This window comes from Lasiodiplodia theobromae (genome assembly GCF_012971845.1).
Source record: "Lasiodiplodia theobromae strain AM2As chromosome Unknown scaffold_26, whole genome shotgun sequence".
NCBI lineage: Eukaryota > Fungi > Ascomycota > Dothideomycetes > Botryosphaeriales > Botryosphaeriaceae > Lasiodiplodia > Lasiodiplodia theobromae.
Window position 1 is genome coordinate 247,093 of NW_023336467.1, and position 22,997 is coordinate 270,089.

The window sequence follows — 22,997 nt, forward strand, 5'->3', positions numbered from 1 at the left end:
TAACTGATAGTGGGGCCGCCGAATGACGTGCTCGCCCGAGGAGCAGGCTTTGACGCCGGCTCATTAAGAGCTCTGGCCGTCAGGGAGGAGAGATGCGCTCTCAGAGCCTCCAGACTGGCGCAAAAGGTAAGCTGAATTGTCGATGTAGTGAAGAGGTTGTGGAGGGTGGGGATCAGAAGCTCATCCAAGATAGGAAGTGGCGGGGATGGAGGATGCCCCTGGTCGTTTATATTTTGTGCAACATCCCGGGCTGCAGCGTTACGGGCGTCCTCTACGAGGTGGAGAAGCAGCCGCTCGAAATCGGCGCGTGAAGAACAAACGATGAGCGATGTGGGTGTCGCATGGTGGTCGATAATGTGTCGCAGGAACTCCGGCAGAGAAGCCGGGTGCAGGACAGAAGGCCGATGCATGATATCAGCTTGCGTACACTGCGGCAGTCTGGCCTGGCGTTTTTGCTCGTTTAGGATGTCCACGTGTGATGTCGCAGGTTGAACAAGGCCTCCGCCGACTCAGATAGAGCGCGTTCCTATTCGCCGGCGGTAGTTGTGCTGGGCGGAACAGCCGCCCCCTAACCGCATGCCTTTTAACTGGGCTGGAGGGACTCGCGTCAGTTAAGTGTCGTTGTCGTGCGAAGAGCGCGGTGCCTGAGAGATCCTTGATTTTCCTGGGGTGGCTTGCTGCCGGCGCAGGGATTATGTGGGCGCTCATGGAAGGCGGGGCTACGGGCCAGCACTCATTCTCGTCAAGCTGGAGCTCCGACTACTGCGCGCCGACATCAACGAACAACGCCTGCCGTCTGCCTCTGCACAAAACACCCCCACGGCCTGGCCCACCAGCCAAGAGGAGGCTCCCGTCCGCGCCCTCGCATGCCGATGCCAAGATGGAGTCCATGACGAGGATCTCGAGCATGCTGGAGACGGGTACGCCTCTCCGATCAACGCTTCTTTTACCGCCTTCCAAACACCGCTCACACCAGCTTTCCGCCCGACGTAGCCCGCGACCTGACTCTCGAAGCCGCCCGCGATGCCAGCGCCGTCCGCCGAACCTCTACTCGCCCGCTGCCTCCCGACCAGCTCAAGAAGCTCCTCGATTCGCGCCATGACCGCGAGGTGCTGGAGGGCCTGCGGCGCGTCATATCCGTGCGTCATCTTCATACAAGACTCCAAATGAGAGGGAACAAATCGCTGACCATAGGTCTGCTGCGCGACCGTAGATGGCGTACCACAACCAGCACACGTTGCCCTTCTTCTCCGCCGTGATCAAGAACATCGCGTCCCCCAACATCGAAATAAAGAAGCTGGTCTACATCTTCCTTCTACACCATGCCGAGTCCGAGCCCGACACAGCTCTCCTCTCCATCAACACCATCCAGAAGTCTCTCTCCGACTCGAGCCCTCAGGTGCGCGCCCTCGCGCTGCGGGTCATGTCCGGCATCCGCGTGCCCGTTATCAGCCAGATCGTGTCTCTCGGCATCAAGAAGGGCGCCGGCGACATGAGCCCGTACGTGCGCAAGGCCGCCGCTCTCGCCATCCCCAAGTGCTACCGGCTGGATCCCAACACCCTGCCGCAGCTGATCGAGTACCTATCGACGCTCCTAGGCGACAAGCAGTACTACGTCGCCGGCGCCGCCGTGTCGGCCTTCCTCGAGGTGTGCCCGGAGCGGATAGACTTGATTCACCCACACTACAGAGGCCTGATACGGAAGTTGGTGGACATGGATGAATGGGGGCAATTAGCTACACTAAGGCTTATGACTATCTACGCGCGCAAGTGCTTTCCACGGCGGACGCGGAGGGTCAGGAAAAGCAATGGAGGCAGCAAGCCCAAACCCACCAAGGGATTCTACGACGAATCCAGCGACGAGGAGGAGGAAGAGCCCGTGGATCCGTCAGAATTGGAGGAGGTAGTGGTGCTGGATGCAGACCTGGAATTCCTCCTCCGCTCGCTGACGCCGCTCCTTCAATCCCGCAACTCTGCCGTCATTGTCGCCGTTGCACGCTGCTACCTGCACCTGGGCACCTCAACCTACCTAGACGCCGCCGTCGGTCCGCTCGTATCTCTTCTCCGCTCGTCACCGGACGTACAGCTGATCGCGCTGCACAATGCAGTGCGCGTGTGCATGGCGCGACCGGAGGCGTTCGTTCGCTACACCTCGCACCTGCTGCTGCGCAGCACCGATGCGCCCCAAATATGGCGGCTGAAGCTCGAGATGCTTACCTTGATCTTTCCGCATGCGCCGCACCATCTTCAAAGTCTCATCCTCGCGGAACTCGCGCACTTCACCGGCGGCCATGACGCAGGGCTGGTGCGCGAAGCCGTCCGCGCGATAGGACGCTGCGCGCAGCGCACGCAAGATGCCAAAGTCGCGGCACGCTGCATGCGGCTACTCCTGTCCCAAATATCGTCGCCGGACGCCCGCCTGGTCGCAGAAGCGCTGGAGGTGGTCCGACACCTGATTCAGCGCGATCCGGAGGCGCACCGCGGCACCGTAATCAGGCTGGCCAAGAACCTCGACACGGCCGCCAGCCCGGCGGCGCGCGCCAGCATCATCTGGCTGGTCGGCGAGTTCTCAGGCATGGATCCGGCCAACAACATCGCCGCCGACGTGCTGCGCATCCTGGCCAAAGGCTTCGCCAACGAGGCCGAGGAGAGCAAGCTCCAGATCCTGCTGCTGGCCGCCAAGGTGTACCTGCAACACCTGCTGCTCAACCCGCCGCCCGCGCCGGCAGAAAAGCCTGCCGACGACGACCAGCAGCCCGCTACTACACCCCTCGCGCTGCCCGAGGAAGAAGGCGGCTTCCGGGAATACAACGACGCGCTGCCCGCGCAGCCAGAAGAAGACCAAAAACAACAGCAGCAACAATCCCACCCCATCCCGCTCCTCTACAACCACATCCTCCTCCTCACCCGCTACGACACATCGTACGACCTGCGCGACCGCGCCCGCCTCTACCGCACCCTCCTCGCCGTGCCCTCGTCGACCGAGCTCGCCACCCTCCTCCTCCTCGCCCCCAAGCCCGTCCCGCACGCCCCCTCGCCGTCCGAGTCGCGCGCGAGCTACACCCTCGGCTCCGCGAGCCTCGTCATCGGCGACGAGGGCGGCGTCGTCGGCACCGGCCTGCGCGGCGGCGAGGCGCTGCTCCCCGACTGGGTGCGCGAGGGCGAGGAGCCCGATCCGCGGCTCCGCGAGGAGAAGGTCGGCGCGGCGGCCGAGTACAGTGGCGGCTACAGTGGCGAATCCGTCGTGCCGGCCAAGGTCGTGCCTGCGGGCGAGGCGCTGGATCGCGCGGTCAAGGAGACGGGTGGGTTTGGGGTTGGAGGGGGGATTGGGGGAGTGGGGAAGCAGAATGGAGTCAAGGAGAAGACGCTGGACGATTGGCTGGCGGAGGATGAGGATGAAGACGAGGAAAGTGAAGAAGAGGAAAGTGAAGAGGATGACGAGAGCGAGGAAGAGGAAACGGATGAGGAAGAAGATGACGATGAAGAAGGCGAGACGGAAGAAGAGACGGAAAGTGAGGACGAGGGGGAAAGAGGGCGATTGGTGAAATGAGAAAACGACGATGTAATTCATGAAAAGAAAGATCAGAAATGAAATAGGAAATTTTGCGAACACGTACCGTTTCTTCCCCTTTCTCCTCCCGCGCTTCTTTGGTATCTGATGATTGGGAAACGTCCCTTCCCTTCCTCTGGCACCCTTTTGCTCGCAGCACCTCAGATTGCTCGGCTAGCCCCTCCCACTTGACCATTTGACTGATACTTACCCGTCATCGTTCGCGTTACCTTTTCGCCGTTCCGGACGGGGGACCTTGTTGTAACTGTGGAAACAGAAGAGAGGGCTTGACTAATTGAAAGAGAAGTTGTGACTGTAGCATGAAGATTTTGATGAACGAAGACGACTACTGACTGATACGTGCGACGACTTTTCTTGATTCGCTTTTCTGCGCTGACTGCTTTTTGCGACGACAGCTGACGACGTATTGAATTTGAGAAAAGCAGAGTGTATGCGGAATGAGAAAGTAGAGGAAGGGGTGTTCTGCAAGCAGACGTGTAGTGTGTGCAGGGGGAAAGGTTCGTGTGTAAGTGCAAGCAATACGTCATCACCAGTCGTCTTTGAACCCTGAGGAAAGAAGACTCGGAAAAGAGGATAAGGATATTATCTCTAATACGAACCTGACGTAAGAAGGATAAAGAGGATAAGAATATTTTTCAAGAAACGCGGGAGAAGAGAGGGCTTTTGGACAAGGATTCAGACGAAGGAAGAATGGAAAAACTGGATCCAGACGCGGGAAGAATCAAAAAGGACGACGCGTTCCCAAAATCCGTTTGTCTCGTAACTCCTGAAACCATGCAGTTTTGGAGGGGCTTGAAAGATAACCTCTCCCCCCTTGAGAAAGACTTTTTAGCTCTGATAACCGGGTGCGAGGGATGGCCCAGCAATACAAGGCGGCCAAGTAAGTGAAGAACATCAACAAAGATGGTGAGAAGGAAGAAAGGGCCCCAATAAAAATCCCGGATAACGCCAAGGCATCAGATGAAAGGCAGCTCGCGGTTATTCATCACACCCATGAGTCATAATGCTTCCAGCCCGGAAAGCAGAAGATGGCGGATGACGGCGAGGAGTAAAAGTAGAAGATGCGGAAGCGTTCTCATATCCAACAGGAAATAACAACCGCGTTAACTCTTGATTGGAAAAGACAGAATTAGCTAAGGCACAGAGCAAACTTCGAATCAGTGTGAGGATTGACTTACGAAGTCGTTGTCGAGGCTTCCTAGTGTCGTTGTCGAGGCTTCCATATGGCTGGCCCAAACGCCTGCCAGAACATGCGCAAAATTTAACCGATTTAGCTTTTTTGCGTTGCTTTTTGGAAACATTGCCAGCTGACGTGTCAACCGGACTATCGGGATCGACTTTAGAACTATCGTCGACTTTATCAAGTTAACGTCCGCACAAATACCTTTTGATAGGCTATCATTGCATACCCATAAGCAGCAGCAACAACTGGCTGGCGCCTCTTGAAACGTTGCGTGTCATCCGCTTGCCGTTGAGGAGATTCCGTTTCCTCGTAGCTTCGTTTTCTCCCAGCACTACTATCAGCTCTAGTCGGTCTCGACGGCCTTTGCGGAGCTGGGGCATTTGTGGCGGACGTGTCATGGTCCTCCATGTGGAAATCCGACCCAGTGGCAGTATGCTGGCTATTTTCAGACCTGGCTGGGCTTTGACGTCTGTCGCCGTTCTTTGCTGGTGTGTGGTCCGCCCTCCAAGGTTCAAAAGACGGAGATTGTTGGTTCTGTGGGCCATGCGAGCTGTGTCCATTGTTGTCAGTGGATGGACGTTTCGGAAGATGTTCTTCATACGGCCTGAACCCGTCAGCCTTCGCCGGATAGGAAACTTGTAGATAGCTTACCGATCATGATCACTGCCTTTTCGCGCGCTGGGTTTGGGCGGTTTCGGTGGTAGGAAAGTCGGGGTGGGCATCTGAGTGACTGGTTTCGGGGAACCTGTCACGCCCAACGACGCCAGCAATGCTTCCTGGGCATCGTCTCGTGAAGCGGGAGGAGGAGGGGGTGTTGATTGGTCAACGCGAGATTGTTTTCGTGAACCGCCGTCCTCCGCTTGCTCAGATGACAAGGCTTGCTCAAGATTGTCCATAACGTTCCAACTAGCCCCTTGGCGTTGTTTTCTTTCCTGAAGTTCATGGATGTTTGGATAAGGGTTCTCCCCTTCAGGGTCGGGTCGATCTCTATTCGCAAGAACATCCTCCAATGCCACAATGTCCGACGTTTTGGGGAACTCATAGAAGATTGAATCATGCCTTATCAAGTCCCACTCATCGGTTTGCCGAACGTTCAAAAACGCTTCGTGAGCATTTTCAGGACCAAAATATTCAGAAACAGAATCTCCGTTGCCGATCTTGGGAAGAGGGGGCTTTGCTGCTCTCTCTTCGGCTGACACGAAGTCGGATGAAAGCGCACGAGTCGTCTCATTCGCAGGATGCCATATGATGACACCGAGACTGAAATTCGAGTCGACCGGCTCGTTTGCCTTCGGCCAGATGGCACCGTCGAAATCGGTTTGATCCCATTCGTCCAGCCCGAGGTTGATCGTGTACGCCTCGGATTGGTAGAGCTTATGAGACTCTGGAACTTCGGTAGGGGCTATACTTGCGGTGCGAGTGTTTCGACGGGATTTTGAGGGCCGTGAATTTTGGTTTGGAGGCGAACCAAGGTTCAATGGTGGTGCGGTTGTTGTAGGAGAGATGGCCGACTCATGCGGAGGATAGGATCCAGATTGGCTGCTGGGCGGAAAGGTCGGAGACTGCTGAAATCCGTTGGGTGGATAAGCGGTTGATGGACTGGATGCATCAGGTGGTGGCGGTGGAGGTGGCTGTTGATACCCTTGCTGCTGATAGCCTTGAGGTGGAGGGTAACCTGGCGGCGGCTGCCATGGCGGCTGGTAACCTTGGGAGGGTTGCTGGTATCCGGGATAACCTTGCGGGTAGGATTGGGGAGGATAGCCCTGGGGTTGTTGCTGATAGTTGGGCTGGGGATACTGGCCTTGTCCGTAGGGAGGCTGGCCTGAGGGCGGCGGAGGAGGCCGATAGCCCGGAGGCGGAGGATAGCGGGTGATTACGGGGTTACCTTTACGCTTGGGGGGATAGGTGGTCGGAGCACTTCAATATTATCAGTAGGGAGGAGAAAAAATTTGGCGAAATTAAAGAACTGATTGAGAGTGAAAGCATGCGCGAACAGTCGCACAAGTGCCGAAGAATCTCCAGTAGACTCAACAAAAACACTTACCTGGATGACTGGGTGGAGGGCGGGGCGCTCTGTTGGTACGGGGGCTGGGTATACGGGGGCTGGCCGTATGCTTGCTGCTGAGGATAGTGTTGCTGAGCGTATGCCGGAGCTGGCTGATATGCAGGAGCGCCCCCGGACGATGGAGCGCTCCAGGACATGTTGGCAGCGCTCAGAGTAGCTGCGTCGATGATAGGCCCGATTGCTGGGCCGATGGATAAAAACGGCCGCAGGCGAGGTGTAGGAGGGTCGTTGATGCTCGATGGCCTCGGCGATGCGACGTGCGGGCTGATGCAGCGACGGAGAACGCACACGAGGCGAGAGACGAAAATGACGATGGTTTCCAGAGCTACCGCATCGCGGTGCAGGAGGGCGAGCAAAAGAGCGAATTGCAGAGGGCAGGAGAAGCGTGGATCAATGCGGGAGATGAAGAGCAGACTGGGAGGCGAGAGAACGGGAAATCCAAGCAGCGCTCAAGAGGGAAGGAAGTCCAACAGAGCAGGGGTTGTTCGCCGGTATCAATCGGGAATTGACGACAATTGCGCGGCGGCCGTGCGGCGGAAGACATGGAAAGCTGTGCAGCGGGCGGGGGCCGAGGGCGCTTCTCGAAAGAGGCCGAGCGAGCTAAGAGAGCCGCTGGAGATGGTGGCCGTTGAGCGATGGAGGCCGCGCAACGGGAAACTTTGGAGACGGTCACGTGCGCGCGCTGCAACCTTAGCTTACCTGAGCTTAGCCTTGTGTTCTTTTGAGCTGCTGCTTTCACATCAACACGCCCAGCGCCCGCCGCCCCAGCGCGGCCATGCCCTCCTGATACCCCCGCCAGAATGCTTCCGCCGCCCCCGCGAATGCTGCTTCTTCCTGCCTCTTAGTCGCCCGAGCCCGTTCCGCGCGCGCCCTCCTCCGCGCCCTCCATCATGCCAGGCCTCCCGGGTAAGCTCCTGCCTGTCGCCGCGCTCCGACCACCGCCTGCTCCGTCAATGGGCTGACCCCGCCGCGTCGCAGCCACCGTCGACCTCGATGAGTGCATTGCTCGCCTCTACAAAAAAGAACTTCTCGCCGACTCGGTCATCGAGGCAATATGCGCCAAGGCAAAAGAGCTCCTGATGAAGGAGAGCAATGTCGTGCACATTGACGCCCCCGTCACCGTCGTCGGCGACATCCACGGCCAGTTCTTTGACATGATAGAAATATTCAGAATTGGCGGTTTTTGCCCGGACACGAACTACCTCTTCCTTGGTGCGTGCCCCGCTTGGCCGCGACTTCCTGTGCTGACTGTATCCAGGCGACTACGTCGACCGCGGCCTCTTCAGCGTTGAGACCATCTCGCTCCTCGTATGCCTCAAGCTGCGCTACCCGCACCGCGTGCACCTGATCCGCGGCAACCACGAGTCGCGCGGCGTGACGCAGTCGTACGGCTTCTACACCGAGTGCTCGCGCAAGTACGGCAACGCCAACGTGTGGCACTACTTCACCGACATGTTCGACTTCCTGACGCTGTCGGTCGTCATCAACAACCAGATCTTCTGCGTGCACGGCGGCCTGTCGCCCAGCATCCACTCCATCGACCAGATCAAGATCATCGACCGCTTCCGCGAGATCCCCCACGAGGGCCCCATGGCCGACCTCGTCTGGAGCGACCCGGACAGCGAGCGCGACGAGTTCAGCCTCAGCCCCCGCGGCGCCGGCTACACCTTCGGCGCCCAGGTCGTCAAGAAGTTCCTCGAGGTCAACAATATGTCGCATATCCTGCGCGCCCACCAGCTGTGCCAGGAGGGCTACCAGGTCTTGTACGACGACCGCCTCAGCACCGTCTGGAGCGCCCCCAACTACTGCTACCGCTGCGGCAACATGGCCAGCGTGCTCGAGGTCAGCGACACAGGCGAGCGCTTCTTCAACGTCTTCGACGCTGCCCCCGAGAACGATGTGCACAGGGCCGAGCAGCAGCAACAGCAGCAAGGGAAGGAGGTGCAGACCGAGTATTTTTTGTAGTGCGTGTACACAATCGGCAAGAGAAATCATGTTTTGATGGCGTTAAGAATGGCTTCTGGCTGCATGAGATATCACGGAGCATTGAGGGCGCGATACGTTGCAACGCTTTGATGAAAGAACGGGGAAGGATACCACGTATAGTGAATAAGACGCTCTGTCGCTTTTCAATTTTTGAGAGACCGTCATGAAGGCTTCACTCCATTTACGTAAACGGCGCATCGACCGAGGTCGGCAATTCACAAGACCAGGGCGGTCAGTTTTGGTCGGAGAACGAGATACCTGTAAGCAATGTTGCATGGAGATGTAAAGACGTAAGCTTGAAAGCTTATGAATGGGTATATTAATTAATTCCTTGACCTTTGAGGATGATGTAGCGGTTCAAGGACATATAGATGATACAGGGCAATCTACTAGACGCCCATGCCAGCCGAACCCAGTAGTCATCCCAGAAGCCGTTCCCATACCGGACCGAAAAACGCCAGAGTATCAACGCCGTCACCATGGACCAACACCATGCTAGAATCCTTGGGCAAGAGAGACTGTGGGACAAAAGTAGTTCAGTCCCTCATCGCATCCGCTTCGCCATTACCGTTGTTCATTATTTCGTCATCATCATCGTCGGCTGTCTTCTCGGAGTCCAGCCCCAAGCTCAGATTCGCAGGAATATGCTTGCGTGCCTCCTTGGCCTTGTTCTCTGACCACGCACGCAACCTGACGAGCTGTTTGATACGAGCCTCGCGGTTGGCACCTTGGCTGGCCAGAATGGCTTCGTTGACCCTTGTTGCAACCGTTTGCCGAAGTGAGGGATCGAGCAGCTGCGCGAGCGGCGGCGCCAGGTTCTCAGGAGGAAATATCAGAAGCGCCATAGTGCGTTCGAGATCTTCAAGAAATTCCTGGTTCGTTGGAGCACGTGGCGCTAACTCGGACGTTGCGAACGTGAGCGCCGGTGTGATGTCGGCGTTCGGGCTCGACATGCACTTCCGAATCAACTCAATCAGTTGCAGGCGCAGGAGTGCGAAGTGCAGGGCTGCATCGTGATCGAGGATCTGCGTCAGTTAGCAATGTCTTTGACAAGGCTTCATGTATTGTGACGTCAATGTGAATGAGTTGCATGTCATACTGAGGACTGAAGGTTTGTTTATCATCAACACCCGGAGGTGATTATGCGTGGTGCATGATACTTCGATAATCATTGCAAAGGGGGAAAGGTGGTGAGAGGTGTACTGACCTGAGGGTTGAGATCGTTGATCTTGTGGATGGCCGACTCAATGTTCCCCGCATGAATAGCATTCCTGATATCAACGCGCTCCTGTATCGATTGCGGTTCGGCACTGTGTGGGATGTTGGCCTCAAGCGCGAATCGCTTCGCCGCCATGGGATAGCCCTCGCTGACAAGGTAGTCCATGATGACATGGTTGATGTCTCTGCACAGCGCAAGTCAGCATCTGAAGACTCGCCCAGGTCCATAGCAGCGTGCGGAATGAAAGCAGGATCAGAAACAAGTAAATTTAATCTCCACATTGGTTTTCGGAGAGATTCCCAACTTGATATTAACACATCATGGAATTGGCGGGCGGGGTAGGCAGGGTAGGTGGTGCAGGCGCGGCAAAGGCATACGTACGACTTGGAGGGCTTGATCTCGTCGACGCGACGGTGGAAGCTATGAGTAGGTCTCGGCGTAGCCGTCGAGACCACCGTGGAGGAGCTCTGCGCGCGTCAGAAGCCGAACGAGGCCGGTGAGAGCGGGGGGCCGTACATACCATTGTGCTGCAGATAAGAAATCCTCAGTCTATCGCATGTCCATCGGTCATCTCCGCGCTGTCCTGACGCGAAAGACAGCGGCAGTGAGCAGCGAGCGAAGAGGGGTGGTGGAGGTGGGATGAGGTGTTGAGAGAGGAAGAGCGATGGATGTGGGAAGTCGCGAAGGAGAAAAGCCTCTGCCGAGGGCAGTCACGTGCGCGCTCGGCACCGCCCTATTCCCCGGGCTTGGACCACATCCTCGAATCCACCGCGAACATTTTTAGTCATTGCGCAGCCAGGGTGCAGGACCCTATCGCAGCTCGCCTATTTCGTATATCTTCCCTCCTCCACCATGTGCTTTTAGACCGCCTCATCCAACTCCCAAGCCCAACACACAGAATGAGCACCGCCCAGAGGGCCCATTATTCCCCACCATGGGCGAACACCAGCCTCATCGGCGTGGCTGGTAGTTCCGGTTCAGGAAAGACGACTCTCTCCCTGGCGATCATCTCCGCCCTGAACCTGCCATGGGTCGTGATCCTGTCCATGGTGGGCTTAGACTGCACCCCCTCCACCTCGCCCGCCTGCTTACCCGATTGCTCCCCAGGACTCATTCTACAAGCCGTTGACCCCAGAGCAGTCGGCCAAGGCTTTCAGAAACGAATATGACTTCGATGCACCCGAAGCCATCGATTTTGATCTCCTTGTAGAGGTGTTGCGCGACATTAAGCAGGGGTAAGACATGTAGGCCCGCGCTTTTGCTCTTATCTCGGCCGTCCCAAACTCCTCCAGCAAGAGGCAAACTGACGTCCGCAAAGTAAAAAGGTAGAAGTTCCAGTGTATTCCTTCTCCAAGCATAACCGCGAAGAGAAAACAACCACCATTTACTCGCCACACGTCCTCATTCTCGAGGGCATTTTCGGCCTGCACGATCAGCGCGTGTTGGATTTGCTCGACCTAAAGGTTAGTCGCCGCGTGATATCATGTGACAATTTAAATATTGACTTCCACAGATTTTTGCGGACGCCGAGCCCGACCTGTGTCTTTCACGACGACGTAAGCCTCTGTGAACTTCCGATCACGACTCTTCTAACCAGATGCCCGTTAGTTGTGCGCGATGTCAAGAGTCGTGGCCGTGACATCGAGGGCTGTATCAAGCAGTGGTTCTTGTTTGTGAAGCCCAACTTTCACAGATACGTTGCACCTCAGCGAGAGGTTGCAGGTAAGTGCTCATCTAGACACGGCGAATCAAAGTTCGACATCTAACTTGCATAGACCTTATTGTCCCACGTGGTGTTGAGAACAAGGTTGCTATTTCGATGGTTACCGACCGCATTCACAAGATTCTCACGCTGAAGTCGAGGATGCACCAAGCCGAGCTCATGCGTCTGGGTAAGCTCGCAGAGGAAAGTTCTCTGTCATCCAATGTCATTGTTCTTCCAGAGACAAGGCAAAACAGGGCCATTCACACTCTCCTGATCAACCCAAGTCTTGATCGCGAGAACTTCATCTTCTACTTTGATCGCATTGGCGCTCTGCTGATCGAAGAGTCTCTTGTCTGCATGCACTTCGACGTAGTCGATGTCACCACGCCTATGAACACGGTCTACCGAGGCCTAAAGCCCACTGGCGAGACGAGCGCAGTGACGATCCTCCGTGGCGGCAGCGCATTGGAGAGGGCTTTCAGAAGGGTACTTCCTGATTCAAGGAACGGAAGGATCCTCATCCAGACCAACCATCGAACCGGAGAACCAGAATTGCATTACAGGGCGCTCCCGAAGGACATCGAAAAACATGAGCGCGTCCTGCTTATGGACTCGCAAATGTCAAGCGGCGGTGCAGCTCTCATGGCAGTGAAGATCCTGGTTGACCATGGCGTTCCGGAAAAGAATATCGTCTTTGTCACCTATATGGCCGGCAAATTGGGCGTAGGAAGGCTAACACACGTCTTCCCGGATATCCGCGTAGTTGTCGGACGCCTGGTTGATGATTACGAGGAGAGATGGGTCGAGAAGAGGTATTTCGGACATTGAGATCCGAAAGTGGTGTATTAAAATGCCATACCGGTGAGTACATGATGTATAAAGAACACAAAAAAACATGTAAACATTCACGATAGCACGGCGTCAGTTTTGTCACACCATTTCTGTGGAGAGTTGGGGCAACCATGTGAATACGAATTTCGAATTTCATTTACATCATTTCACACATGAGGCTTCACAGCCTCGCAGATACCTTGGTTCCTTGATTCTCAGCTTTACGCATTTCCAGCACATCTCTCACAGCTCTGTACCCTCTCTCGATGGCACCGTCTATGAATCCCCTCCAACCATCTGCCCAATCTGCACTTGCAAAGATAACTTGACCATGGGGCAACTGCAGCTCTGCTAGGTACTTACTCATAGCTTGTTTGCCCCAGCAGGACCAGACGCCCTTGGCCAACGGGTCAAGGTGCCATGGATGTGTCAAGTAGGCGGTTACCTCAGCTCCAGAACGACTTTGCGGCCGAAGGTTCTCCTTGAACGACTGAACAATCCGTGCCGAGTTCTCGGGTCTCGTCGGGTCAGGAATGCGGTCGTTGTAACCGAAGGCGATAGCGTAGGTGCCACTTGCCCCGTTCGCTCCAGTACCGTTGTGGTCCGAGAAAGCAAAGCACCACGGAGAATCACCACTGGGCGAAGCCATCGCAAACCAACCGGGCTCGACCTCGCCCAGGCGCATGTGGATTTTCGCGCCTTTGTTTATTTGACCGTGACGGATGGCTTCCTGCTTGAGGGGGCTCAACGGCGGCGAGAAAGCCACATCCCCAAGACAGTTCCTGCAACGCGTCAGCTTCCGTCCTTTTTTTCTCTCCACTCACCACTCGCTTCACACTTACAGCGGTACAGTGCAAACCACCTGCTTCGCCCCAAACACCCTCCTCCCCTCCCGCGCCACCACCACCACCTTCACCCCCTCCGCATCCTGCTGCTCGACCCTCTCCACCACCGCGCCAAACACCTTATCCCCACAAAACTCGCCAACAACCTCCCTCGCGAACCCCGTCATGCCGCCGCCACCCAGCTTGTACACGCCGGCCAGCTCGAAGACGCCCTGCATGCTGTGCCCGCCCAGCGCGTACCACCGCAGCGCCTCGACGAAGCCGATTTCCGCGCCCGGCGCCGACCCGAAGCTCGCGACCAGCGTCTCGAACACGTCTTTTTCCTCGGCCGAGAAGGAGGAGGGGTCGAGCTGCGCCAGGCGGTCCGCGACGCTGAGGTGGTCGAGTGTGCGCCATGGCTGTTGCTGCGCCGGGGAGGAGGAGGTTGAAGAGGAGGGAGGGCCGCTGCTGTTGCGCAAGGGGTCGTGCGGGTACGGCATCCAGTACCTGCTGGGCTGGCCGTCAGGGCTGAAGAAGGCGTCGGCGACGCGCTGGGCGGTTGCTGCGACGGTTTCTGGGGGGATGGTCTGCACGATAGCGTCAGGTCGCTGGCCTTTGTAGAATGTATGTTCGGCGGCGATGTTGCCCGCGGTGGTTTTGAGGCGCGGGTGTAGGTTGTAGCGGGAGAGCTCGGCGTAGACGTGGGGTTGGTTCCTAACCTGGAGTTAGAGTCAAGGCAAAGCATCATGGCAGATTCTGCCTGGTAGAAGCAAAGAGGGTGGGGAGGAGCCAAACCAGTGCACCCAGGTCCCGCCCATTTCGAACTCTTCGCCTAGCTCTCTCGCGGTCCACGTGCGTCCGCCGATGCGGTCTCTGCCTTCGATGAGGAGAACGGAGAGGTTGTGCGATCGGGAGAGGTCGCGTGCGGCGATGAGGCCAGCGAAGCCGGCGCCAATGACGATAACATCGTAAAAGGGCTTGAGCTGGGAAGCAGGAGTGCTGGGAATTATGGAGTCTGTTTCCAAGCCATTTCTCGTGGCGGAAGACGTCCAAATGAAGCCTTCTTGAGAGCGTGTCATTATTGATTGTAGATTTTTGGTCTCCCTGAAGGTGAGTTGCTCCCCCTTCTCCCCAAATCTGCGTTCATCTTATAGACTCCTTATCGACGCGCCATCGTATATCGAGGCTGCTGCTGTGGGGAGTAGTATGTGTTGTTGTTGGTCGGCTGGGAGGCTCATGCACAAAGTTGCCTATTCAGGTAAGGGCTGCAGACGAAAGACGGCAGGTCACAGCGAGCTTTTCAGATAACGACCCTCAACGCATGGACTACGCAAATATGCGGTGGTATCCGGCCTCCTTGAACGCTTAATGACGTCTGACCTCGGTTCTCTTCTGGATTATTTTCCCTTTTCTCTGGAGAATAGCGAAGTCTGTGGACCAGCAGGTGCATGCGCAAGATGTATCAGCTCACTATTGGCCCAACCCATCTGCAGACGGATTACGGGATACTTTTTAGAAATTAAATGATGTAGAGGCTTTCATTTGTGAACGGCAATCAAGATCCAACAATAGCACCAAGGTTGGTATGTAGAGTACTCCTCATCTTCGAACTGTACAACAGCAGGGGCAACGACAAAAGATGACATAAGATATTTATCAGGACGCAAACCACTGGCCAAAGCAACAACACGAATGCATGAGCAATAAGATCTGCTTGCTATTGTTGGCTTACAACACTTAGTGAGCTGACCATTTACTGCACAATGAAAGCTCTGTTGCCAATTCCAGCCCATGGTTCATCTCGAGATCGAACGACTCAGCATAGATGATGCTATCAATTCAACAGCTAAAGGCCGAATTATCCCACTTTCTTTGCTGCTTAAACACAGTAGAGTGGGCGAGGACATTTAATGCCAAGGTTTGCATGAAGAACAGCACAGCACGACAGAGCACTCGTCAACACAAATGTCCGAACAAGTCTCAAGACAGTGAAGAGAATGAACAGCACATCAATAGCATTATCATCCCATTCTGCCGCCCAAACACCCGGTGCGGCACAAGGTCGCCTTCCGCGGACATCCGGCGGAATGACAGGTGATAGTTTGGGCTTTCCGGTGCATGATCCGACGGATGGCCGCTGCATGCAATTTGGTCTTGATTCTTTGGAAGGACAAGGATGCGCAGTACCGCTGAAAGACGTTGGTCGTCGTCGACATTACTTGAGCAACCAAAGATGCACTAGTACCGCCGTTTTCCATCGCGAGAGCCGCAGGGCTCCAGCGAACAACGGGATAGCCATCCGAACAGCTCCAATTGGGCTGAGGAAAGACGGAGAAGACAAGAGGCGGGTCGCTGGCAGGGTACCTCCGAGGATAAGCAGGGACGCATGAAGATCGAAGACGACGACGCCAACCTCGACGTCTCATTCGCCCACCTCTTCGCCGAAGTCAAGAGCCGCGTTTTGGCGCAAGCGAAGGAAAAACAAGGAATTGAGGCTCGGGGTTTCGGCAGGGCCAGTGAACCCCCCCTCCAGCGCCAATTTCGGTCTCCCCCGCACATTCAGCCCCCCCCGGCCAGCCTTTAACGGCGGGCCAGCGGTGCCGGTGGGCCCGCGCTAAAAGCAGGCCACGCACGACAGGCACGCAAGAGTCATGATGAAGACACGGCGACCAGACCGGGCAAACGGTGACTAATCATTCGACCACAAGACCGCGACCCGCGCTGCCGCTCTTTTTTGGCTCCCGTCTCTCCCCCCCTCCTCCTATCGTCGTGTCGATCCCCTTCTGCAGGACAGGCGGATGCAAGCAAACCTCCGGATGCCCGTCCGCTTTCATCAATTGCCAATGGCTTCCGCACAACCAGCCGCTACTGTCAAGTGATGTGGACGCATGATCAGCAATAGTGCACAAGCAAGGCTGCAATTTCGAACGAAGGGCGGGCTCGAGAACACACAAGAATACGTGCTCCAAGGTGCTTCCCCGGTGCTACTCCACATAGGCGCATGCAATTGTCAGGTCCGCAGTGCTCCTACCCACATGCACGAGGCTCACGCGGGAGTGACATGTCCCCAGAAGTACCGCCGAGTCTCGGGATGTCTCGCCAATCAGGAGCCGCAACACACCAGCAATGCATCCCAGGTGGCTGTTGATACCACGCAAGGCGTGCCGCCCAATGGCTCTGGCAAGTTCAGCTGGCCATACCGTCGAAAGAACGCTGGTGACGGCTGCAGTCTGGAAGGCCATCGTCGATGGTAGCTGGCTCCAATTGCTGTTCCTTCCGCCTCATCACATGCAAAAGGCGCAGTAGCAGCAGCTGGATTGAGTCAGTAGTAGCAGAGCCCTCGCTCACCAAGACGAGACTGGATCTTGTGCGAGCGATCGACGAGATGGCGGCTGCTTGAGGCTTTTTGAGGCTGCTGTTGCTGTTGCTGCTGTTGCTTGTCGTGTGGTGCCCATCATCGGTCCCGCAGCTGGATAGGGTACGTCAAGCAAGCAAGGAAGGAACAAGTAAAAAGTGCCTCACGCCGACCCTTTGGTCGGCCAGGAACAGTGGAGAGAACCGAAGCGCCGGCGCCCGCTGATCGAACCCCTTGACAGCGTGACAGTCCGTCCCGCCGCTTACGACGTCAATTCCCTTAGTACCGCAGAATTACGACGGAGCTGAATCTCTTGTCTGGACGTCTCCTCTACCGACGCTGTCACTGCATGGTATCTTTCCGTCCACAGCAGTACTCCGGCGGCTTTTCTGTCCTCGATCAATGTCAGCAATACGGATCGGACTAGCATCGTAGTCTTCGGACTAACTGAAGTGACATAGACGGGCATAAGTAGTCGCATCTACCATTCCTAAGCTGGACAGTAAAAAGAAAAGAAAAGGTCGCGGCGGCGCGAAAACAATACGCCATGGTCATCTCACATGCCGGTAGTTCGCAGTCGGGTAGCTGAAAGTGGCGGAGCTGGCGCCGGAAGGAAGGAAGATGAAAAAGAAAAAGAGGTACATGACCTGGTTTCCCAACTTCGCGGGTGTATGGTTGCGGTTGAGCATCTACAAACTCTTGTTCGACTTTTCCATCGGGCCACCCATGTGTAAAGTCGCATTTGAGGACCGCTGTCATATCGATATGGGGCTGCGTTGTTCACCCCCCCTTGCAACGTCAGTCTCCTAGCGTACCATGCCTTCGCCGCATGCTACCCAACGCCAAAACGCCCCTGCTACCGCCCATGTGGCCGAGTAGAGGGAGAATGAATCGCTAGAGTAAGGGAGAAAGGGGAATTAATTTCCTAAGCAGTCGGACGGGACGCCTTGCCTTTACGTTGCGAAAAGGGCAAGATATCTGGAGTCCGATATAGGATAGAGGTTATTGGAGCAAAAAATGACGCTGCAGATAAACAGTCACAAAGCCTAAAAATGAAGAGTGAGCAGATCAGACGGCAAGCCCTGCTGTGCAGGGTCGGTTAGGTAGACAGGGAAGGCATTTGCGATAAAGCTTCGGAAACCACGACTATGCGCACCGTCTCGCAAGTCAAAAAGGTGGAGCGAACTGACGCCATGACGAGTCGCGAAAGGAGAAGCTCTGGTTCGGTGCAGCACCTGGGCGACAGTGGTTGCTAAAATCAGAGCAAGCCCGTAGGACAGCAGTGGTGACTAGCGACGTTGGTCGGGAAGAGAATGCGGAATTAGAACCGGATGCAGCTATCCAACTCACAGTTTCGTCGTATGCGTGACGTGGGGGTGGGGAACGTAATTGTGTGCGATGCAGAGGGTCTAGACACAATCCTTCGCGATGTGATTGTGATTTGCTGCTGCCCATTGCTGCCCTTTCCGCGTTCCGCCGCACCCAAAACCCTAGCACGCACATGCTTCGGGCGCGACTCCGGTCGAGGAGCACGAGTCCGCTTGAGGAAAGAGGCGAGGGCTTCTAAAGTGTCTTGTGCTACCAACAAGGGGTAATAATAGTCTTGTGAAGAGCAAGGACGGAATAGTAACAAAGCTAGCATTTTTGAGTAACAATGCCTCCGAAAAAAAAAAAACATCAGGCACGAAAGACGTAGCGAGACAGCGGCAGCTACGCGCGATGCCAAGTTCTCTCATGCTTTCGTTATCGATCCGACTTTCCCCATTCCCCCACAATCCTGCTTCCTCAGGGCTTCTCTTTTCCCGCGTGGCCTAGACCTCGAGTCGCGAAGCAACCCTCTTCCCCGGCCGCTCGCTCCCCCAATCCCGTGTCGTTGTACACCACCAACACGCAAATTCTGAAACGTGCACGAGATAGATAAAAATAAAAAATAAAAAACCCAAAAAATAGCCATTCGCACGCGCGTCGAAACAGGAAAGGACTGGAGAACGGCAGAGACAGGCCAGAACCTATACTTCTCGTGCATTAATGCAAGCATTTTTGCCCATTCCTCTACTCGTACCACGCTCTGAAACGCACCGTCCAAGGCTACCATTAGTGAGTGAGCTCATCTCTTCCCCAACGCCAAGGCACAACGACCGACCACCCTTTCGTGTTGAATCCCTCGCTTTTCTCAGTCAGCTCCGGTCCGAGAATAGTACTTTGCTGACAAGATAAGCTGCTGACGGGCGCGGATGGCTGCTTACTGTGTCTCTGCTTACCCGTGATCGACGCGGAGAGGGGAAAAGAGAGGAAGACGGTACGTAGTGACAAGTGCCGGCGAGGGGAGAAAAAAAAAGAAAAAGAAAGACAAGTGCGAGAGAACCATAGGCAGAGAAGATCAGGACAAACGAGCAGTTTTCGTAGTGGTCATTCGTCGTTCTCGTCCTAAAATCAGAACTCATCAGCGTCATCTTCATCTTTGCTCGGGTCGTCTTCGTGCATTGCCCGCGCAACACGTGTTTCCTGTTTCAAACTCCGTGCCACCACTTCCCCAACGAACCAGAAAAGAAGCGAATAGTGTAGTGGTGAGTGGGTGAAAGAACCGAGAAGGCCTGACGGGGCGGAAAGAAAGCGACCAGATAACGATTAGGGTAAGCATGCAGAACGACCGCTGATCCTTTCCCCTTCCACACGGCTGGCCGTCGATTGAGCGTTCGTTTGTCTCTTCTTCTCCTCGCTTTCGGGCTTACATCGCCCCCCCATGTCTCTCGCCCTTTTCTTAATTCCAGTCAGTTGCAGCCAAGCAAATGTCTTGAAACTGGGCTGAGGCTGGCTGGCTGACCCAGACTGTCGGAACTGAGGTTGCACAAGACACAAGATCCAGACCCCAAGAAAAAGAAAGAAAAAAGGAACGAGAGACAATGAGGGAAAAGCAATGCACGCAGCCTCTCGTATGTACATCCACAGCCCTAATTCAAATCGATCCTCCCATCAAATCATGAGGCTTAAAGAGCCTCAGGCACGAGGCCATAAATGAAAAGTCTTGGCAACTGCCCTCATGCACGAAGCCGCTTTGGGGCTGGCAATTCATGGAACACCGCATTTTCACCTCCGTCCGCCTTATTCTCTCATGCTGTGGCACGCACAAACTATCGAAGCATTCCCCACCTGCATGTGCATGACCGTAAATAACGTAAGCGCGCAACATCGCAAGCGTGATTTTTTTTATCCTGTTATGTCCTGCTAAGCGTAGTCGACGTCGACAGCGCCCAATATGACACGCGGGGAGGAGTGGAGCCGAAGCATCTCCAGAAGACTCCAACATTTTTGCCACGCCTGTCAAAGGGGAAGAAAAGGCAGCCTCAAAACCCTCCACACCTGAAAAAGGCAAGGTAGTCGAAAGCAAGAATTCCTCCTGGTCCTCCTGAAAGAAGAGATCAATCCCTTGGATATCCGCGCTGCCTGCTGTCGAATCATTGCCCGTCCTGTCCCATCCTATGCTCCTTTCTCGTCTTTTCCGTCCCTGGCGCCTGCCATCAACCGGTGCAGAAGATCATGGGTAATTCGCCAAAAAAAAAAGAAAAAGGTATCCTCCTGTAATCGTGACTGTAGTGGCCGTGAAATGAGTGCAAAAATGCAGTACGCCAGTAGCGACCGAGAAAGCGGCTTCTTTCGCTTTGTAAATGTGAAGATTGTAAAACGACGTCTGCATGAACTGTCCGTCTCGCATGGAGAAAAGATTCGAAGGAAAGTGGTATCAAACGAGGGTCGAGAATTTATACCTTTCCATAGTCAAACGCCCTCTGCAAACGCCCGCCCACATAAAAAAAAAGATAAGTAAGCGTTCACCCTCATTGAATGCATGGCATCTTCGAGGGATGAAAATGTTAAAATGACAGATATAATCCGGATGGGCGAGCAAGCATGTTCAGAAGATTTTGTTGTTCAAGACCCGATTCGTCGCCTTCTTCCCCTGCCTCCACCTTCGGGCCGTTGGGCGAGAACTTCTCGGAGTTGTGGGTCGTCCTTGTCTTTGTCAACGTGGTGGACTCTGACGTGTCGTTGCAGGTTGTCCGGCCTGGGATATTTATGGTCCCTCTCAGGGCAAAATGGACAAACGTAACCAGGTGAATCGTGCACGAGGCCATGTCGGATCATTTCGTTTTTGCGCTTGAAGCCCTTGCCTCCTTCTCCACGTGAACAACCAGGCACTGGACAATAATGCGGCCGCGCTTGTGAATGCACGTTGGCATGTGAACTATGTGAATGTCAGCAAAGGATTCGTTGAGTTTATGCTACCGCGCAGAAAAACCGACTTTAGCAAGTATTGCGTCTGGAAAGGCGGCGCATTGCAACCTGGATAGTCGCACTTAAATCCCGTACTACCATGCGGGGGCACGTGCTGAATTGAAGCCGGGTTGGGATGCGTAATGCCATCAATGCTCATCCTGTGGGAGTCGCTCCGAGGCCTCATCGGGGGGCTGTGGGCGTAGGCATCAGAGCCACGCGATCCATAACTTTCATTTGTCGAGGTGGTGCTGAGAGTCAAAGGCGGTGGAAATGCGGTATCTGAGAGAGACGATTGCCTGCGGCTGCTGGCATACACTGAATAATTAGACGGCGGTGAATGCTTAATGTCAGCCCCGGTGTGGCTGTTCACGGGCGACAAAGGATTTAGTGGCGGGAACTGAGTCGGGGGAGATCGGCGCGAGTTCCCGTTGGGGGGAAATCGGCTAACAAGTGTTGGAGAAAGAGCTGGCGCACCAGTCGACGAGATCGACGGACGGTGCGAGAAACTTGCTCTATGGTCAATGCTTGCCCGGTGCTCATTCTCCTGAGACGCCTGCTCCGCTATTTCGCTCAGATGGCGGAAGGAAGGTAGACTCTGGTTAGGGGAGCCAGCCGTACTGTCCCGATTCGGGGAGGTGGGATTCTGCAGGGCCGGCAGCCTCTCGTCAGGGGAAGCTTGGGAGTCTGGAATGGCCAAGTCGCGCAGGTTTGGCGATGTTGCTGGCGAGTGGTCCGCTTTCGTCGTGCTGATTGGGGTCGGCCCATCAGTGCCACCCTTGGGGAAGTTCTCGGGAGTGGGCAGCCCCTGGTTGAAATGGGTACTCTCCCTTCTTGTCGGCTGTTCCTCGACTCGGGATTTGGGCGAATGGCGATCCATGTCGGTGTCGTGCTCCGGTCTGATCTCTGTCACGGTTGTTTTTACGGGAGGTGCCAATGCGGGCTTGGAAGCGACAGAGTGCCCATCGCCGTTGAACTTCTTGAGGGCGGCCTCAGCAATACGGACTGTGGCTGTCGTCGTCTCGTTGTTAGTTTGCATAGGGGAGCCTGGAGTGTCGTCCTCAGAGTCGCTCGGCTCTGGGTCTGAGTCGGAGTTGAGGGCCCTCTCCCCAGCGGCTCTGGCGATGTCCGGCCGATTGGGGTCCAGGAAGCTCAGGAGGACGGTATCGCCCTGGCTCGGCCGAGTCCGGTTATTTCGTTTCCTTCTGCGGGAGGAGGAGGTGGTGGGACTGACAGTTTGAGTGATCACAGGCGCACTGTGCTGCGGAGGGAATGGCGGCGGAGAGGGCGAGGGAGTCGATTTGATCTTTATTGGCTGCAAGCCAGGCGACTTGGGATAAGCGTCGTCAGAATCGTAGTGGGACATTCGGCATTAGAGGAGAGGCTCTTGAGCCTCCCGCAGTAGTGCTCAGGGTCAGGACGAGAAGCTAGACTGAGTCGGCACGGGGCTCGGCAAGAATTGGCTTGGGCTCAATAAAGTTAAGGGCCGGGAAAAGAGCAGGCTGGGTGCTTTGAATAGTTTTGTGTCTTGAGTGGGTGGGATTGCAGCCAATGGCTTCTAGACGGACGAAAAGTTGCGTTAGCGACAAGCTCTGGTGGGACCGGACAGCAAGTGCGGCGGTGGAATTATGGCTGCCTGGACGGGCAGCCTCGCGGCGACGACTTGAGGCGCGCAGCAAGACAAGACAGAAATTAAATCATCAAACAGAAGAAGACGGAGGCCAGCAGCGCATACTCAGACGTATACGAGAGTAATCAAAGCGACGACAGCACAGAGCTAGTTGTGCGGAGAGCCGCAAGTCGGGCAATAGCTCCGCGCGGGCCGCCCGCGGGCACAGTGCCTGGGCTGGAGAGGGCGGGGCGCATCGGAGAATTGCGAGCAGAAGAAAGCAGAAGAGCAGAGCTGAGAGAGAGAGATGGGGAGCGGGAGAGGAAGAAGCGTCGACGTACCGCGTGCGACGAGGCGGGCAGGCCGTGAGGCTCAAGGTG

The 22,997-nt window shown here is 55.7% G+C and overlaps 7 protein-coding genes across 7 annotated transcripts; 3 read left to right on the forward strand and 4 right to left on the reverse strand.

The window, feature by feature from the left end:
• Positions 1 to 880: 880 nt before the first annotated feature.
• Positions 881 to 3,550, forward strand: LTHEOB_8290 (Ap-3 adaptor complex subunit beta protein; the record flags this gene model as incomplete). Its single annotated transcript, XM_035517751.1, has 3 exons — positions 881 to 920; positions 994 to 1,139; positions 1,214 to 3,550. 3 exons carry the CDS (start codon positions 881 to 883, stop codon positions 3,548 to 3,550), a joined length of 2,523 nt encoding a protein of 840 aa, XP_035370410.1.
• Positions 3,551 to 5,097: 1,547 nt separating this feature from the next.
• On the reverse strand, positions 5,098 to 6,956 carry LTHEOB_8291 (Chromodomain-helicase-DNA-binding protein; the record flags this gene model as incomplete). The annotated part of the gene is made up of 3 exons (XM_035517752.1): positions 5,098 to 5,125; positions 5,406 to 6,671; positions 6,799 to 6,956. 3 exons carry the CDS (start codon positions 6,954 to 6,956, stop codon positions 5,098 to 5,100), a joined length of 1,452 nt encoding a protein of 483 aa, XP_035370411.1.
• Positions 6,957 to 7,709: 753 nt separating this feature from the next.
• Positions 7,710 to 8,784, forward strand: LTHEOB_8292 (Serine threonine-protein phosphatase; the record flags this gene model as incomplete). Its single annotated transcript, XM_035517753.1, has 3 exons — positions 7,710 to 7,725; positions 7,798 to 8,031; positions 8,078 to 8,784. 3 exons carry the CDS (start codon positions 7,710 to 7,712, stop codon positions 8,782 to 8,784), a joined length of 957 nt encoding a protein of 318 aa, XP_035370412.1.
• Positions 8,785 to 9,341: 557 nt separating this feature from the next.
• On the reverse strand, positions 9,342 to 10,547 carry LTHEOB_8293 (CTLH domain-containing protein; the record flags this gene model as incomplete). Its single annotated transcript, XM_035517754.1, has 4 exons — positions 9,342 to 9,830; positions 10,013 to 10,208; positions 10,406 to 10,491; positions 10,545 to 10,547. 4 exons carry the CDS (start codon positions 10,545 to 10,547, stop codon positions 9,342 to 9,344), a joined length of 774 nt encoding a protein of 257 aa, XP_035370413.1.
• Positions 10,548 to 10,923: 376 nt separating this feature from the next.
• On the forward strand, positions 10,924 to 12,557 carry LTHEOB_8294 (Uridine kinase; the record flags this gene model as incomplete). The annotated part of the gene is made up of 6 exons (XM_035517755.1): positions 10,924 to 11,073; positions 11,132 to 11,259; positions 11,343 to 11,487; positions 11,538 to 11,580; positions 11,633 to 11,746; positions 11,800 to 12,557. The coding sequence occupies 6 exons, from the start codon at positions 10,924 to 10,926 to the stop codon at positions 12,555 to 12,557; spliced, it is 1,338 nt and encodes a 445-aa protein (XP_035370414.1).
• A 184-nt stretch (positions 12,558 to 12,741) lies between these two features.
• On the reverse strand, positions 12,742 to 14,463 carry LTHEOB_8295 (Amine oxidase; the record flags this gene model as incomplete). Its single annotated transcript, XM_035517756.1, has 4 exons — positions 12,742 to 12,866; positions 12,924 to 13,342; positions 13,403 to 14,098; positions 14,180 to 14,463. The coding sequence occupies 4 exons, from the start codon at positions 14,461 to 14,463 to the stop codon at positions 12,742 to 12,744; spliced, it is 1,524 nt and encodes a 507-aa protein (XP_035370415.1).
• Positions 14,464 to 20,875: 6,412 nt separating this feature from the next.
• Positions 20,876 to 22,374, reverse strand: LTHEOB_8296 (Zinc finger C2H2-type/integrase DNA-binding protein; the record flags this gene model as incomplete). The annotated part of the gene is made up of 3 exons (XM_035517757.1): positions 20,876 to 20,979; positions 21,486 to 22,179; positions 22,243 to 22,374. 3 exons carry the CDS (start codon positions 22,372 to 22,374, stop codon positions 20,876 to 20,878), a joined length of 930 nt encoding a protein of 309 aa, XP_035370416.1.
• Between the last annotated feature and the right edge of the window lie 623 nt (positions 22,375 to 22,997).